Raw genomic sequence first — 16,192 nt, forward strand, 5'->3', positions numbered from 1 at the left:
TCCATCCATTTAAGCACTTACATGTATTAACTTAATAATCATAGGCACCACTATCCCATTCTAAATAGGAAACAGGTACAGAGGTCAGGCAACCTCACCTGCAGCAATGGGGAAAAGCCAGGCCAGGCTGGGGCATTCCCAATGGAGATTGTGGGGGAGGGCATTTGACAGCAGGCCCCACCACCCAGCCACACCCAAGGCCCTAAGCTTGGTGAGCTTGCCCTACCCTCCAACCCCAGCTGTGGCCCAGGGTTTCGGATGCCTATTTATTTTCTTAGCTGCAATATTTGGGGCATCTTGTCTCCACATTTTACCCCTTTTGTTCCCCTTAATTATTGTGTGTGCCTTTCTCTCTCCCTGTGAGGGTCTCTGCAGAGCCTTTTCATCTTTGTATCCCTCCCCAGCAGAGTTTTGCACTTAGTGAATGCTATTCAGATGTTTATTAAATAAAAATATGATAGCAAATTATGAAGTGGGTGTTTGCCCTGGGGTGTGTGTGTCCAGTTTTCCTGCTCTCTGGTCAAAACCCATCCCTCTCTAAAAACAAACTTGCTCACTAAAATGGAAACAACCAACAAGCCCTGCAGCACACTGCATTCAGATTCTATTCACACACCATCTTACCACAAAGGTAGTTTCTTTAACAACTTCTTTATTTTTCACTTATTCAATCCATTTAGATTTTCAGATTCTACCTTAAAATGGCGATTGGTTATTGAGACTTGCTAACAGGATTATTTGGTTTGGGAGTTCTTTCTAAGGCAAATGTTTCAGTATTTGAGTATAACATTATAAAATGTGTGTTAAAAATGACATAAAACTTGAAAGGTCCTGTCCTCCCTGGAAGATGAGAGATGGGTAAATGCTTGAGTTTTCACAAAGGGATCAAAATAAGATGTATGAGCTAGAAGCTGATACTCTGATAAGGAACAGATATTCACATTAGGTTATCAAATGGATGCCGGGATCAAAGCTTCAGTTCCTGAAAGCCAACACATGATGACAAAAGAATCTTATTTTTCTTTAGTAAACATATTTTTAAAATTAACTGCCTAATACCTACTATACTATCATTTTACATGTTTGGCTACAAACTCTTTGATTACTTCTTCACTGTATAATATCATTTTTATAGAAAGAATACAGAAAATCTAATGTTTCCTCAAGCAAGGTTGACAGAAATTTGCTTTGTATTATTGATAATCTAGAAAAATGTTTTTCACCTTCGAATAACATTTCACTATTGGAAAGTCGTACATACTTTTAGGATTGTTGTCAAATCACAATTTTTCAAAAAGAAATCTCAAATCATGTTATAGCACATTCAGTAGCAAAGATCTACCAGTGGCACACATGTTAAGAAAACATAATTAGGTTTTCAGTTGCACTGATTAAAATCTACACACCTGAGAGGTGGTTGGCTTAATGAAGCTCTGAAGAATTAAAGTGATGTATAAAAACATAAGTTTAAAAACTTCACAGAATTTTAAGGTAGACTTAATTTTTCATGATTTTCCCAAAGCCAGTCATGATATTTATTTAACTTATGATCTTCAGGGTGCACCTGGAAGAAATTAGGAGGCAGAGGCTTTATGTAAGTTAGTCGGAAACACATTTTTAAAATCTGCTTTTTAAAGATACAGTAGGAGAACATACATCATGATAAAATATATATGGATATAATAATCTTTAAGCTAATGGGATTCACAAATGTTTAAAATTATGCCTTATACTAAAGTAATTCTTTACAGTTTATAAAGTATTTTTTAATTTAGTACTGATCTTCACCAAAAACTGGGATGTGAAGTAGTGGTAACATGAGCAAGCATTAATATGCCATTTTCCATTAGGAGGTTAGAGACCCTGAGTTAGATGGATTGCTCAGGTCACAGTAAATGGTGAAGCAGGGATGGCTGGGCCAGGACTACTTGCTAAATGTTTTAGGGTGGTCACAGACTAAGAGGGCAGTGTACTAGGCTACGTGGAAGTGCCAGCAGCCAGGACACCACCCAGATGCCTGAGTACTAGGCAAACTCAATAGAATGGGCAGCTGCAGTAGGACCCAGTTACCACAAAACTAGTCTGAGTCTACTGGGAGAAAAGAAGCCCTAGTGGCATTCCCAGCTCACACATGACTACTTTCCTGTGCTGTACTCTTGAAGGTTAGTATGATTGTGACAGGAAAAAAACCACACCAGGCTTAGAGACATTACATGAATGGAATGATAGGAACAGGGACAAAGGACAAATTTTTGGAGGTCATTCCGAGGCCACACCAAGGAGTGTTTATGGACTTGTGAGTTTCTATGGATCCTCTCCTTGCTACCAATAATAGCATGTCATCCACTGCCACTTGAACTTGGAACAAAATTGTTTGTGACTATAATAGCAAATGTGACTATAAAACCAAGAAATAGTTTTAGCCATAATAGTGAACTTATTTTGTCTCAGAGACAAAATGTACGGGAGATGATCTGGTGCAAGTGGACCTCACCTGCTTCCACTCATTGATGCAAAAAATTCGGTAGGAGTCATTGCCGTATTTGCCAATCCCATGAAGCTCAATCGGGTATCTCCACTGCTTCGTCAGATACTCATCTGAGAACACAACAGCTCACATATTAGGCCAGCTTCTAGACAGACACTTTCCCCAAATGTGTAGTGATGGGGGCCTGGATGGGAGAACAGCAGAAAGGCACAGGAATCTCTCTCAACAACCCCAGTTGTGATTGCTCTTTCTTCTGAGTTCCTGAAGCACCTCTGTCTGAAAATCTCATCTACCACTTACTGACCATTACTATTTTGTGCTAACTCAAAGAGGGATTGTCCTGAGTGCTTTCTGCTTCACCGACTTCTTCCTCTAATTATACCCATATGGTCAGACCCAGCACTGGGCAAAGGATTATTGCCTGGGTCGATGGGAGACTGTGGTTTGGGACAAGTGGACTGTTTTTAAATGCCTTTTGGTGCTTGAGCCGAATGACTTCTATTAATGTAGTAACCATGGACATAAAAGTTTAAGGTGTGGCTTTCTTAAATAGGCACAGTTTATGTTTTTCCTTTGGGTATATGGGAAAGTACCTGAGAACTTGATAATGGTTTTTGCTCGAAGTTCGTAGAGACCAATAGGTTTAAGAAGTTCTGACACATCTCTCCAGTCTGCAGTTCTTGCTACCTCAGCGGAAGGATACCTCTCCAGAAACTGCCAAAGCACAGGGATTGCCATTTTACCTGGGATGCAAAGATAACTATGTGATCACAAGCTCCGCATGGGCTGATTTAGGTTCAGGTACTTCCTCAACTACAAATTTCATATAGAGCTCTTTTTTCCCCCTCTTTTTAAATCACTAATGAGAAGTAACCACTTTCAGAGTGAAAAACCAACACCAGTAACCTATTTGGTTCATAGTCCAGATATGCTGAAACCTGGCCCTGCATAAAACAGGGGTAGGCAAACACAGGTTTAGTTATGAGTACACGAAAGTTTATTCTTGTATTATTATTTATTATATTATTTATTTGTATTACAACTGCACACCTACACTTGCCCACCCCTGTATTAGTTTTTAAGTAATCAGATTATCAGATAACTAGTGTAAAAGCATACAGAACAGGTGTCAATGACATTAAAGAAAGCATTCAGTAAAAAAGAAATGCTTTTATACACAACTATGGGATGTTACATAACTGATTTTCATTGCTAACCAAAACTAATTTGGAAGTTGGAAGTAGAGAACAAATGAAAAGCTGCTCCTCAGTGCTACAAAGGCTGGTCCAGCTTTCTCATGGGTGAACAGTTTGAGTGCTGAGAGGGGAAGTCCTTTACCTGAAGTCATATAGACTCAAAATCAAACCTGAACACAGGCTTCCCAATCAATTCAATGCTCTTTACCATCACAGTCTCTACTATGGCACAGAGTAAAATAATCCACAAACCTGAGGTCCGATTGAGAAATATAGTCGCTATGAGGAGCTTCCATGGATCGTGAAAAAGTGTTTCTTGGACAAGATTAAAAGGTGACCGAGGCGGTGTCCACTTCTTAAAGGCTTTGCGTCGTGGGGGGCTAAGAGCTAAACAAACACAATGAATCAGATTTGGACATCTGAAATAGATTGAAAATCTGACTTTATGACTGGAAAAGGGATACCTTCTTTGCTATACTTGCTGGAAAAATATAGGCTTGTTTTCCTTTTCTCTACTTGTGTCCGTGGGATGGTGTCTTCTGAAAAGGAGGAGTGAACATTGTTTATAGAATCTATGATTTAGCCTAGAGAAATATCAGGTAGCAAATAATAATAATAATAATAATAATAATAATAATAATAATAATAATAATAAACAACTACTATTATAAAGCTTTAATTATGTGCCAGGCACTTTACAAAAATTAACCAATTTAATCCTACTAATGACCTTTGAGCTAAGGCAGTAGTTTATCTCCACTCTACAGATAGGGAAATTGAGGTACAGAGAAGCTGAGTAACCTGGCCAAGGCTAAGTAAGCATGACAGCTAAAATTCAAATCCAGGTAGTCTGGCTCCTGAGTTCAGGCCTTTAATCACTGTGTTATACTAGTTCTTTATGACTTCCCTTTGAAGTTCATAGTATTGGAAAATTGGAAATAATATGGAATATTTTAAATTATGACACATTTGTACAACGCTGTTGTTAAAATATTTTTGAGAATGTATCATAAAGATTTTCTCGCATTATTAACTTTCAGATGAGAAAAAGCAATATTCAACATATGACCCCAATTTAATTTTAAAAAGAAAAATATATTTATACATATCTACAGAGATTAGAATTAAATAAACCAAAATGGTTTAATAGTTGTTTCTGATGGTAATTTTTCTTCTTTAATTTTCTCTATTTTTCCAAAAAAAAAAAAAAGGTGGCAGGGCGCGGAGGAATAGATAAAACAGAGCCTTCAGAAAAACCTAAGATTTTGACCCTGAAACACCTGAGACAACTGTCTACTGGGAAGCTCAGTTAATTTACCAAAGACTATTTGATCAGCATTATCAGGCTTCCCAAGTTTCAAAAACCATCACATTTAATACTTTCTTTAGCCATACCCTTTAAATTTAAATGTCAGTTAATAATATCTTATATTTGTATATCATGAAGCCATCTTTTTCACTTATTTTAATTTATAATATTCTTGATATAATAAATAGCACTTTACCTACATTTTTGCAGATGAAGAAACCAAGACTTAGACATTAAGCAACTGTCTAAAAATGATAGTGGGACTGCCCAGTGACTGGGACAAGTATCCCAGTCACCAGATTAGTTTAGTGGTTTTTTGCCATTCTACAATAGGTCAAATAGGTAAAGCCCAGTAGAACGTAAAAAAATTAGAACAAAGGAAACTGTGCTTACTAGCTACTTGATAATTTTTTTCTGTGGGTTCCTATTAATAATCACTAAGTAGCCTCCTTTATTACTGAGAGACTGACTGGGCAATTTCTACTTAAGCCAATGGGAAAGTCTTTACTATTCCACTGAACATCTATTAACCTAAGTATACTTCATCTTATGTTGAGAACTAGACTTTTTGTATAAGATACATACATACTTCCATTGTAATTGCAAAAGAATGTTTTTAAAATGTAATTTGCCCGTTATACTAGCAATAAATCCACATAAGCCTGAAGGCTTTAAGAAGCTCAAAGTCTTTAAAAAGCAGACTTGAAGAATTCTTATGCAGGTCCTAGGTATATATGGTCACCTTCTGTTAAAGGTGGAGAAATTCCAGGTACAGCAAAGACATAAAATCATGAGCGGGCCTGAGAGCAGGAATCAAATCTAATCCCCTGCTCCATCAACTTGTCCAGGCTGCCTCCTCACAGGCCTTAAGTAAAATTACTCTTGTTCTTTAAAGGAGTTATTTATTATACCACAATGGCATAATGAATAACTTAATACCACGCTGCTCAAAAGGTCTCTTTTTTCTCTTATTCACTGAGGTATTGTAACAGCAGAAGTACTCAGTTCTAAACTCTGTATTAAGAGCATACTACAAATAATTGATGAACTATGTGAGTACAGTTTTAAATTATTTAGAGCTCTAAAGCAGTTTAGAGAAACATTACATTATAATAAATGATAAAAATGACTATGATATGTGTGAAATTAAATTGGAAGTCACACATCTGTAATAAGTAACAGGAGTGGTGCAAAGAGAAAACACTGACTATTCTCAGCCAGTTCATGTATAAAAGGAGTCTTCCCCAATGAAGCTTTTTCATTTCCCTCAAGTTGTAAGATTATTGGCTGGAAAAGAAGATGGGAAGAAGGAAAAGCAATGTTGAGGCAAGTCCCAACGCTGCACCAGGGAGAGAAGGTAGCAGCACAATTCTCCTTTGCTTGGGGCATCAAGGCAGTAGCCAAAACTGATTCCCTCTGCCATAGGAAGGGGTCTGAAGATAGCTTAACAAAGTACGAGGATCAACTGTAGAATATATCTGCTATTTGGCCCTATTTCATTGTTTTACTCCCACATCTTAACCAATCACAAGCATAAAACAGTGTCCAGGATTATAAACTCCTCATCACATGTTTAATAGCACATTAATGCACTGAATACCTTGACATATTTTCAAAGAAGTAGAGTCTTTCTCAGTCTGTGAGGAGTTGTCCGTTTCAGAGCTACATTTTAAACTGTCAACATGCAAATGTTCCTTCCTTTCCCCAACTTCTACTTTTGTTATTTCCTCAGCTTCTAAAAAGGTATCCTCACTCTTCTTGTTGGGTTCTGCTTCTTCAGTAGAACAAAATTTGTTTATGCTGCCAGAAGTTATTTGATCAAACCTAAAATTTAATCCTGAACTCAGTGACTTTTCTTTCATAAGTCTCTTTTCTTCATCTGTCATATTGAGGATCTTGTTGCTTGCTCCTACATCAGAAGTGCAGGCAGTTCTATCAAGCTGACTTTCTTGTGTGACAGGTTCATTTTCAGCATCTGCCTTGTACGCATATTTTCTTTTTCTATTACTTTTAACAGAATCTGGAAGACTCTTCCGGCACCTTGTTTCATTTTTCTTAATTTGAATTCCTTTCAGAGCAGTCATCTTCCCTTTGGACTTTCTACCCTTTCTGAAGTCAACATCATTAACACCCTCACCTTCTTTTAAAAGCATATTCATGAAAGTAAAGTTAGATAGTTCTCTGTTATCCTGCAATTCCAAACTACCACTTGGCAGAGGAAACACATTTTTTTTCCACCTGCTTCTTGTCCTGAGGGTCCAGTTTGAAACGCTACTTCCGTTTTGCAGTCGGGATGTCAGAGCTGCCATGCTGCAATCTTTATATATTGGCCTGGTGTCCCTTTTAGAAAGTACAGTAAAATCAAAATCTTCTGGCTTAAGAGAAGTCTCTTCATTTTTGTGAAGATAATTAGCAAGTGAACTTTTGGATCTGAACTTCAGTCCTTGGGGGCTAGAAAATAATATTAAAGAAAACTTATTGATAGTAAATAAAAGTGACTTTTAGAAAGAATCTGACCACATTTCAGATTTTTAGCTAATAATTTCCAAATGTTGCCATGGATATTTGACATTTAAAATAAAAAGTGATAAAATGGTATTTTTAAATAGTTTCCTCAATGAGGAGGAATATGATACTATAAAATAATTTTACAAATATAACTTAAGTGCAACCTTCCCATTAATTATTCACAGGAGAAACATGTGCATTGTCCCTAAATCACTTGACAAAATTAACTTAGTGACATTGAAGAAATAGAATCCATAATGGTTTTATAGTAAAAATAGAAAAAAGTCACGATACCTGCTATACTTTCCCACTATCTGTTTAGACAAAATTATTTGGCTGCACTATCTTGACCACCTTGCATGCTCACCTGATAAAATATACATCATATCTTCCTGCTGTTTTTCCAGATAATCTCTGCTTCACAACTCTTTCCCATCCGCATGGGACAGACTTACGGTATTCTGTCATTTCAGCACCACCAAGCTGAGCAGAAGCAATGGGTTCTGGTAGCAGGAGATTACACTTGCTGTTGCTTTTTATCACCATTTGTTTTTCATCATCTACTCTTTCTGATCCCAGAACGACATTTTCCTCACTGAAAAATAAACAAAAACAAAGTACAAGCAATTAGCTCATTTAAAATTGATTTTCCTCTGCTTATTCAATTTCAGTCCATGACAGAGCAGGAACCACATGGACTATTTGGATTATGGAAGAGATTAAAGTCAGTATGGACCAATCTTATGCTCCGGGAATATCTTCCTGGCCTCCAACATGGGTTAAAAAGGGTTGGAAATCTCTACGCAAGCTATTTGCTAAAAACGTTTTAAAAAATTAATCATCCAGTAGGGCTGTTATAAAGATGTCTAGTGACACAGGCATAATTTTAAAAATTTGAACCAGTCCTGGCTGGGTGGCCCAGTTGGTAGGAGCATCATCCAGTACACCAAAAGGCTATGGGATGGATCTCTGGTCAGGGCATGTGTGAGAGGCAACCAATTGATGGTTCTCTTTCCCATCAATGTTTGTTTTTCTCTCTCGTTCTCTCTCTCTAAAATAAATAAATATATCCTTGAGTGAGGATTAAAAAAAATATATGAATCAAATGCTGAACTCTTAACATGGGATCGAAAGACCTGCTTAAAGGAGTCAGTGAGGCACTCTCCTCTTCCCCAAGAAAGTGAGGTAAAAACGTTACATATATTGGGTTGGCTAAAAAGTCCATATGGTTTTTTCCATAAAAGACATATTTTTCATTTTTACCAATAGCTTTACTGATTTGGATATTTTGAGTATGTCAGCTATCCCTCACGGGGTATGACATTAAATGTTCTCAATGTCTTGATTTGATCACTGTCGGCTTAAACTAGTCTGCCTGACCATGGAGCATTGTCCAGCTGAGAAAATCTCCCAACACAAAACTTCACAAACTAGTTTTGACACGTTCGATCAGTCACAGCACCTTCTCCATATATTGCACAAATCTATTTTTGCATTTCAGTTGTGTTTACCTTTCTTGAAATAATAAAGTGTAATATGCCAAAAATGTTGCATATTTTCTTTCATTTTCAATAGTAAAATGGCTACACAAAAACTCACCAACTTTGATGTTTTAAAAAAAAATGCATGCTGTTATGAGAGCTGTCACTATACAATCTAACAAAATTGCTTTCAATGAAGTTAAAGATAACTAAGTGCTACTAAAGCCATCTTATGAAAAAAACCCAAACAAACTTTTTGGTCAACCCAATATATATGCATTTTTCTGGGGGAAGAGTATCACTTTCATCAGATGTTGTAACTCTCCAAAACATAATTTCTGACTCAGAATTTTCAAATCTCTTTCATTCTTGATCCTCATGATAACCTTGTGAGGTAGGCTGAATAAGGATTACTCTAATTTTATTGATTAAATTGAGTGACAGGAAGATTAAGTTGCTTGCAGAGCTGATATCAGAACCCAGGTCTACCAAATCTTGGTCTAATAGTTCTCCCCCTGTATTATTATTGAAAAACTTCAGTAAAGTGTATCCTAATCACTAAATCACACATTTCGAAAGTTGAATGGGTCTATATAAAAATATCTAAACCAACTTCTTTTCTACAAATAGGGAAATTAAGCAAGAGCTAGTGACTAAAATTAGAATTGAAGTCTGACATAGTTTTGGGTTATATAATTTTGGGGAGCTCGGTGGATCTTGAGAAATTACATAGTTCACAATTTTAGAGATAAGGAAACTGAAACCTGGTGAAAAGAGTACAAACTTTAAAGCCCCAGCTCTGTCATTTACTAGCTGCGTATACAAGAGCAAGTTATTTAACCTCTCAGTCTCCTTTCCTCATCTGTAGAAAGGAGGTAATGCCTTTTAAGGTAGTTATGAGGATTATATTTTCATAGAAAAGTACGTAACTCAGCTTCTTCTGTTACTTCTCACAGGACCTATTTTTGGGGAGCTGCTGGTTGCTTAATATGACATCTCCCGCAAGGTCTTCCTAGGATCTTCCAAACCAAGTAGGCTTCTCCTTGTATCACCTCCCTGCTCCGTTGTCATTTGGGGTAAGAAAGTCGGCAGCACCTAGGGCTATCCCCACCGGAATAGTACGGCGCTCCAGCCTTAACATCTCATTATTAACCCTTGAGCCTCAAGGTCTCTGTCTACCATAGGTTACAAAAGCCTACCCACTTCTATTTCCCCGCTCCCAATTAACAGGTGGTGAAACTGAGGCCCGAAAAGGGACAATAACTTGCCAGAGGTCACACGGCGAGTTGACGGAGGAGGCAGCTCCACAGTCCCCCAGGCTCGGACTCTCCATTCCAGCTGTGCCCCTCGAGCGGGCTCCGGTTGCACCAACGGGCCGAAAAAGTGCGACGCCCTAAGTGTGGAGCAGATTAAGATGTGAAAACTTCGGCTCAGAGGGCTAGGCTGAAACCAAAAGATGAGGGCAGTAAAAACATGTCACACTCCATAGACGCTTTCTGGCCGCCCACTCTGCCACAGCTATTGACACGGCTTAGCCAATCAAGTCTTTTGTCGAGGAAGACGCACCGCCCCCCTCCCATTCCAACCAATCGTGCGCACCCCAGTTGCCCAGAGCCCACTAGGCTCCAGTTCCGTCTTAACTTTTCCTCCTTTCCTAGCCCTCATTTTTAGACATGCGTAGTAGTAACCCTCTGCCGCGCGCGCGCGCGCGCGCGCGCGTAGCTCACTGCGCATGTGTGTTGCCAAGGGTAGCGCAGGTAGCCAAAGTTCCTCGCCAAGAGGACCCTGTTGTTAAGGCGGGGAGGAGGGGCCCGAGGCCTAAGGGAAGCCGCAATGAGGGCCGTGTTGACGTGGAGAGATAAAGTGGAGCAGTGGTGAGAAGCGGGGCAGCCCGGGAGGAGCGGGAGGCCGAGCCCGGCGGGGTTGGTGGGAGCCGCTGCGGGAACTCCTGTGGTTGCCAGGGGCAACGGGCTTGCGGCCTAGCAGGACTGGGCGGCGGCGAGGTCGCTCTCCCACCCCTTTGCAGATAAAGAAACTGAAGCCCAGAGAGGGGGCGAAGGGATGTACAACGCGTGAGATAGTGCCCCTGTCGAGGTGCTTTTACAGATAATCACATTCTTGCCTTGTCGCTCTTTACTCAACATTCCTCCCTGGGCTCCTTTTACATCCATGATGTTTCTCCAACTTAATAATTTTTGCCGCATCCATATATTGCCCATACTCTTATTTACTTGCCGCTTTTCTCTAAATTGTCTCACTTATTTTTGCTTACATATTCTTTTATATTTTACGACTTTACAAGGAAACTTTATTGCTCCATATTTGAAAATCAGTTTCACTCACTATAAGATAATTGTAAAACTTAAAGCAAGGAGGAACAAAACTGTTAGTAAGTTGTAGCTAGATAATGTGGCTACGGAGCCCATAAGCCTGAGGTCCGCTTTCTCTAGAACTGGAGATTCAGCAAGTATGGTCAGAGAGGTGCTTGAGATGAATAGTATCAAACCAAGACCTTCTCCTGTGCTTAATTATTGTAGATTTGGAAGAGAATCGGAAGAGAATGACATTCTCATTTTATGATTCAGTGTTATTTAATGTCCTATTCCATTTTTATTACCTAAATCCATCTCACAATGATACATTTTGAGAAGTACTGAGATATTGGGTAGCTCTCAGCCTGACTTTTAAAATTTCCCTATAGATGATCTTTACAGCTTCACTGTGAAGCCTCTGTTTTGGCCACCAACACAGGATATTTGCCATTCCTTCTGTCTTTTCGTAGGACTTTCTGGTAAAGAAAGCATGTCGTCTTTCCTCATCTCACATTGAAACCCTAAACATCCTGTAAAGGCTCCCTTTGGACATGGTTGCCCCTTTTGTACTTTGGGCTAGTAATAGCTTACAATTACCATGTGTCAGGCACTGGCTAAGAATATTATATCTTTTATTTCATTGTCACCTGACAACAGCCCTCTGAGGTAAGTAATCACCTCTATTTTAGATATGAGGAAACTAAAGCACAGAGAGGGTAAATAATTTGCCAAGGTCACACAGTGACTAGTGCGGGAGCCAACTTTCAAGCTCTGGTTTTCCTCATTTCAAAGCTAATACTTCTCTTTGTTTTACAGAGGCTGCAAACTCAAATGCCTGCAGGGATCAGGCAGGCAAAATAAATGGGATATGTTTATGTACATCTTAAATACAAGGAATTGCCTGTCTTCTCTAGGAGTATTCTATTCTACAACCCAATTTTCTTGAAACACATAGCTTACTACTACTTATAATAGAGATTTGAGTTTTAAAAAATTCTGTTTTACTTTTCACTTAACTCTATTATAAAAGTACCCACAAGCTGATGATAACTGGCAACTGAACATTTGGCTTTGATGTCAGGGTGTAATAGGAGTGGCAAAGAGTGTGGCAAACTGGAGCGCTCTGCCTAAAAGGGGCAGCTGCTGCTCAGATCCTGCCAATTACCACCCTGAAGGAATTGGCCTAGTGTGCTCAGATCTTCCTATTTTCACTAGACACAAGAAATCTGTTTTTTTTTGTTTGTTTTTTGTTTAGATTTTATTTATTTATTTTTAGGAAGAAGGGAAGGAGAAAGGGAGAGAGAGAAACATGAATCAGCTGTGTTTCTCACGCCCCCAACTGGGGACCTGGCCCGCAACCCAGGTGTGTGTCCTAACTGGGAACTGAACCAGTGATGTTTTCGTTCTCAGACTGGCACTCAGTCCACTGAGCCACACCAGGCAGGGTGGAATCGGTGTTTTTATACGAAATGTCCTAATTTTTAAATGTTGGAATCTAATCTTAAAACAAACAAACATGTGGGCCAAACAAAACATTTGCTGGCCAAATGCTGCCTGATTTTCTCCCAGTTTTCAACCCTTAGAATAAAATTTTGTTCATTCCTTTCTTGTGGTACTTAGAATCTGTCTAGTGCAATGATTTTCAACCAGTGTGCCACAGCAGGCATACTGGTGTGCCACAAGATTTTTAAAAACATGCAATACCTGACTTTAGTCAGGGGCACAGACCTCTTTTTCCTTTGTGGATGAAAAAGGGGCCACATAAGAAACCTGACCAGTCCAGCCTTACATCCTGAAGAATGGTCTGAAATTAAAATTTATCTAAAAACAGGTCGTGGCTGGCAGTCATTGCCCTAGGCTATCTTTACCTTAATTGAACCTGTCTATTGTCTTTTTGCATCTATGGTAACATACCTTTGGAAAGTCAGGTAACTTCTCTTTTTTCCAAACTCCTGGACACAACCACCACAAATTCCCTCCTTGTTGTTGTTATGTTAACTGTTGATTGTTAACTATCCTGTACACACCTAAGTAAAAGAAGTATGTGTCTATCATTTTACCTTTTTATCCAATCCTAGAGGTACCCCCCCACCTTTGCTTTCTCCCACCTCCCTGACCTAGCACCAATGGATTTTATGTAATCTCCGTACATCTTCTCCTTTGATTCTGGTGTACAACAGAAGGTGCTAAACTGCCATTCTCTGGAGCACTTTCTCAATTTGTTGAGGTTTTGCATCTTGGCAATTGTTGCCAGTTTGGTTCAAATAAACACATAAAAATTCTTACAGGTTTGGACATTTCTTACATTGACACCTTAGATTGTCAAATTAAAAAGTGACAACAGCCAACACAACAATAGCCATCCATGTGAATGAATCAAAATTATACCTATTTTTTTTGTCAGATAAGCCAAAAATGTAATATATTTTTTGGTGTGCTGCAGAATTTTAGTAATTATGTGTGCCACACGATGAAAAAGGTTAAAAATCGTGTGTTTAGGAGTTATTTGTGATTCTATTTATCCCAGAAGTCTGTAAAACCCTTAAAGAGAACAGCTATGTTTTATTCATTTCCAAATTATTCCAGAGTCTAGTCCAATAAATGAGTGGTTGTTGTAACTGTTTGGTGGATAGATGGATAGATATAATAATGAATGTATAAGTGAGTGAATGAATGATGAATGAAGATTTGTTATTTGGTTTTTGGGGATTACAGGTTTGAAGCAAACTATTAGAATATGGGCTACTGAGGTTCTGTAGACCAGCCATCCTGATGGCAGCTACATATGCGAGCTGGTAGCTCAGAGTGAGACAAAACAAAAAACTTAAGAGATAGATAGTACGTAGAACTCAAAAAGTCCAGATGTCAAAGAACTTTTTCACAACTAAACTAGCTGCTGCCTTTTCTCTGATCTTTTGCTTAGTCTGACCTTTACATATCAGTGGAAATTATCTTTTTCAAGTCCTGTTACTGTGTGATCTGTTACTCACTTCTCATAAACTTACAGCAACTCCCAGTCACCTTCCACATCAGATTGTGCACTTATTCCTACTTATTCCACACTCCTGATTGCTAATGTTAAATTTTATGCTTTTTATTTTTTTAAATATTGTATTTACTTATTTTCGGAGTGAGGGGACGGGAGGGAGAAAGAGGGGGAGAGAAACATCTATGTGTGAAAGAAACATCCATCAGTTACCTCCCTCATGCCCCAAACTGGGACCTGGCCTGCAACCCAGGCATGTGCCCTGACTGGGAATCGAACCTGCGACCTTTCAATTCACAGAACAATGCTCAATCCACGAGCCACACCAGCCATGGCAAATTTATCCTTTTTAGTTCACCTAAAAACTCCATTTTCCTATCCAAAGGCCCTTCCCAAATGCTGTGTAATTCTCTGAATTCCTTCCTTTCCTCCCTTAAAAGCATTGCTCCAAGTTTATCTCTACTATGATGCCTTATTTGACTAGCCCATCTTATTCCAGTCAGGCCAGCATCTGCTGTAACCCTAATATTTACTGGGATTAATTCACACCCACTAGTATTTACTGAGTACTTGCTGTAGGCCAGACTGTGTTTACATGCGTTACCTTGTTTAACCTACACAACAACCTGTGAGATTTGAATTGTTACCCCATTTACAGATGAAGAAACTGACACTAAACAAGGTGACAATTTGCCTGTTACCAAATCAAGTAAGTGGGGCTGGAGCAGATTGTGTATGATTAGGAGAGGCTCCTTGGAACTTCAGTTTACAGTGTGTAGGCACAGGATTAGCAGAGGACAATTTGTAGGACCCATCCTATGTCTCTGCTATGGAATCTGATGTATCTTTTTCATAAAAGGTGGCAGGGTGGGAGAGGGACATCCTACAGTATAATAGACTGCCTATAGATGTGTGAGCTCCTCAGCCCTGGAAGTGTTCAAGCAGAGGCTAGATGGCCATCTATAGGGAATTCCCGCTCTGGTGAGGGAGTTAGACTACATGACAAGGTCTAGGGTCTTTTCCAATTCTGAATTTCTGTGATCTCATGATGTAAGTAAAGTCCAAGGGGTTCACGATAAAATATTGTCAGTTTGTTGATTATATTCATTATGTACCTAGGATAAGGCCGGGCACATGGGTCCACAAACGTATAAAACAGGGTCATTCCCCTCAAATTGCATATGACTAATGCAAAGGACATGAGATGGTATCTGAAACAGTGTATAACATTGAAGATTATATAATTCAGCACTAAATTGGATTGTACAGATTCTAAGCACTAAGAATTTAGGCTGGGGTAAATCAGACATGTATGTTATACTTTAGGAAGGCACATTTCAAGAAATTCAGAGAATGAATTTTCACATCTGAGGGAAGATAGTTTAAGGGTTGACCCAAATGAGACACTCGGAAATGATTTTCTGATAATTCAACCCAAAATGATCTTATGAAAAATAGGCCACACAGGAACCACCTTGAGGAACTTAGAGATGTACAAGACAAAAGGGGAGCTACATATCCTAGGTTTACTGTAAAAGAGAGGTGATGACCCCCTTCAAAATCTAATACCTCATCCTCCAACCCACAGGTGGCAGGTGCTTTGCACAAGGTGGACTTATGCATAGCTCTATCCATGTTGTGTAGGTGAGGGCAAAAGTTCAGACAGGTGAGCTCTTCTGGGCCCAACTCTCTACTTTTCACTCTACCGCCTCACTTCCCTCAGTGTGAAATGCGCCAAGTACATTTTCCCCCAGACACAGAGAAAGCCTGAGAAACAGCAAGGCCCAGTCTGCTACCACATAACAGTGAAGAAACTGAAGAATTCAGGGTCTGTGTTTGTGCCTATCAACAGGGATGCCCAACTGGAAAGGGTGGAACAATCAGCCAGCTGTGCAACAGACACATGACTTGC

The 16,192-nt window shown here is 39.2% G+C and overlaps 2 protein-coding genes across 3 annotated transcripts in view; one reads left to right on the forward strand and one right to left on the reverse strand.

The window, feature by feature from the left end:
- Positions 1 to 635: 635 nt before the first annotated feature.
- Positions 636 to 10,506, reverse strand: MBD4 (methyl-CpG binding domain 4, DNA glycosylase). The gene is made up of 8 exons (XM_090284204.1): positions 10,251 to 10,506; positions 7,869 to 8,096; positions 6,594 to 7,444; positions 4,149 to 4,223; positions 3,937 to 4,071; positions 3,082 to 3,231; positions 2,495 to 2,598; positions 636 to 1,564 (listed from the first exon to the last, which is right to left on the reverse strand). The coding sequence occupies exons 1-8, from the start codon at positions 10,313 to 10,315 to the stop codon at positions 1,487 to 1,489; spliced, it is 1,686 nt and encodes a 561-aa protein (XP_090140330.1). The 5' UTR covers positions 10,316 to 10,506; the 3' UTR covers positions 636 to 1,486.
- A 213-nt stretch (positions 10,507 to 10,719) lies between these two features.
- Positions 10,720 to 16,192, forward strand: part of IFT122 (intraflagellar transport 122) — a 67,198-nt gene continuing 61,725 nt past the window's right edge. For both annotated transcript variants that reach the window (XM_090284205.1, XM_090284206.1), the window contains exon 1: positions 10,720 to 10,856. In XM_090284205.1, coding sequence (XP_090140331.1) covers positions 10,816 to 10,856 — 41 coding nt within the window. In that variant the 5' untranslated portion in view covers positions 10,720 to 10,815. The remainder of the gene's footprint in view (positions 10,857 to 16,192) is intronic.

This window comes from Furipterus horrens, unplaced genomic scaffold (genome assembly GCF_987537825.1).
Source record: "Furipterus horrens unplaced genomic scaffold, mFurHor1.1.pri manual_scaffold_7, whole genome shotgun sequence".
NCBI lineage: Eukaryota > Metazoa > Chordata > Mammalia > Chiroptera > Furipteridae > Furipterus > Furipterus horrens.

Bases quoted from the DNA above. Each gene is read 5' to 3' on its own strand.
- MBD4 (XM_090284204.1), bottom strand. From the start codon at position 10,315: ATGGAGAGTCCGAGCCTGGGGGACTGTGGAGCTGCCTCCTCCGTCAAC. The intron at 8,097-10,250 runs GCAAGTTATTGT...TTTATTTTTCAG, and splicing joins AACTCGCCGTGTGACCTCTG to TGAGGAAAATGTCGTTCTGG. The intron at 3,232-3,936 runs GTTTGTGGATTA...TTTGCATCCCAG, and splicing joins ATTTCTCAATCGGACCTCAG to GTAAAATGGCAATCCCTGTG.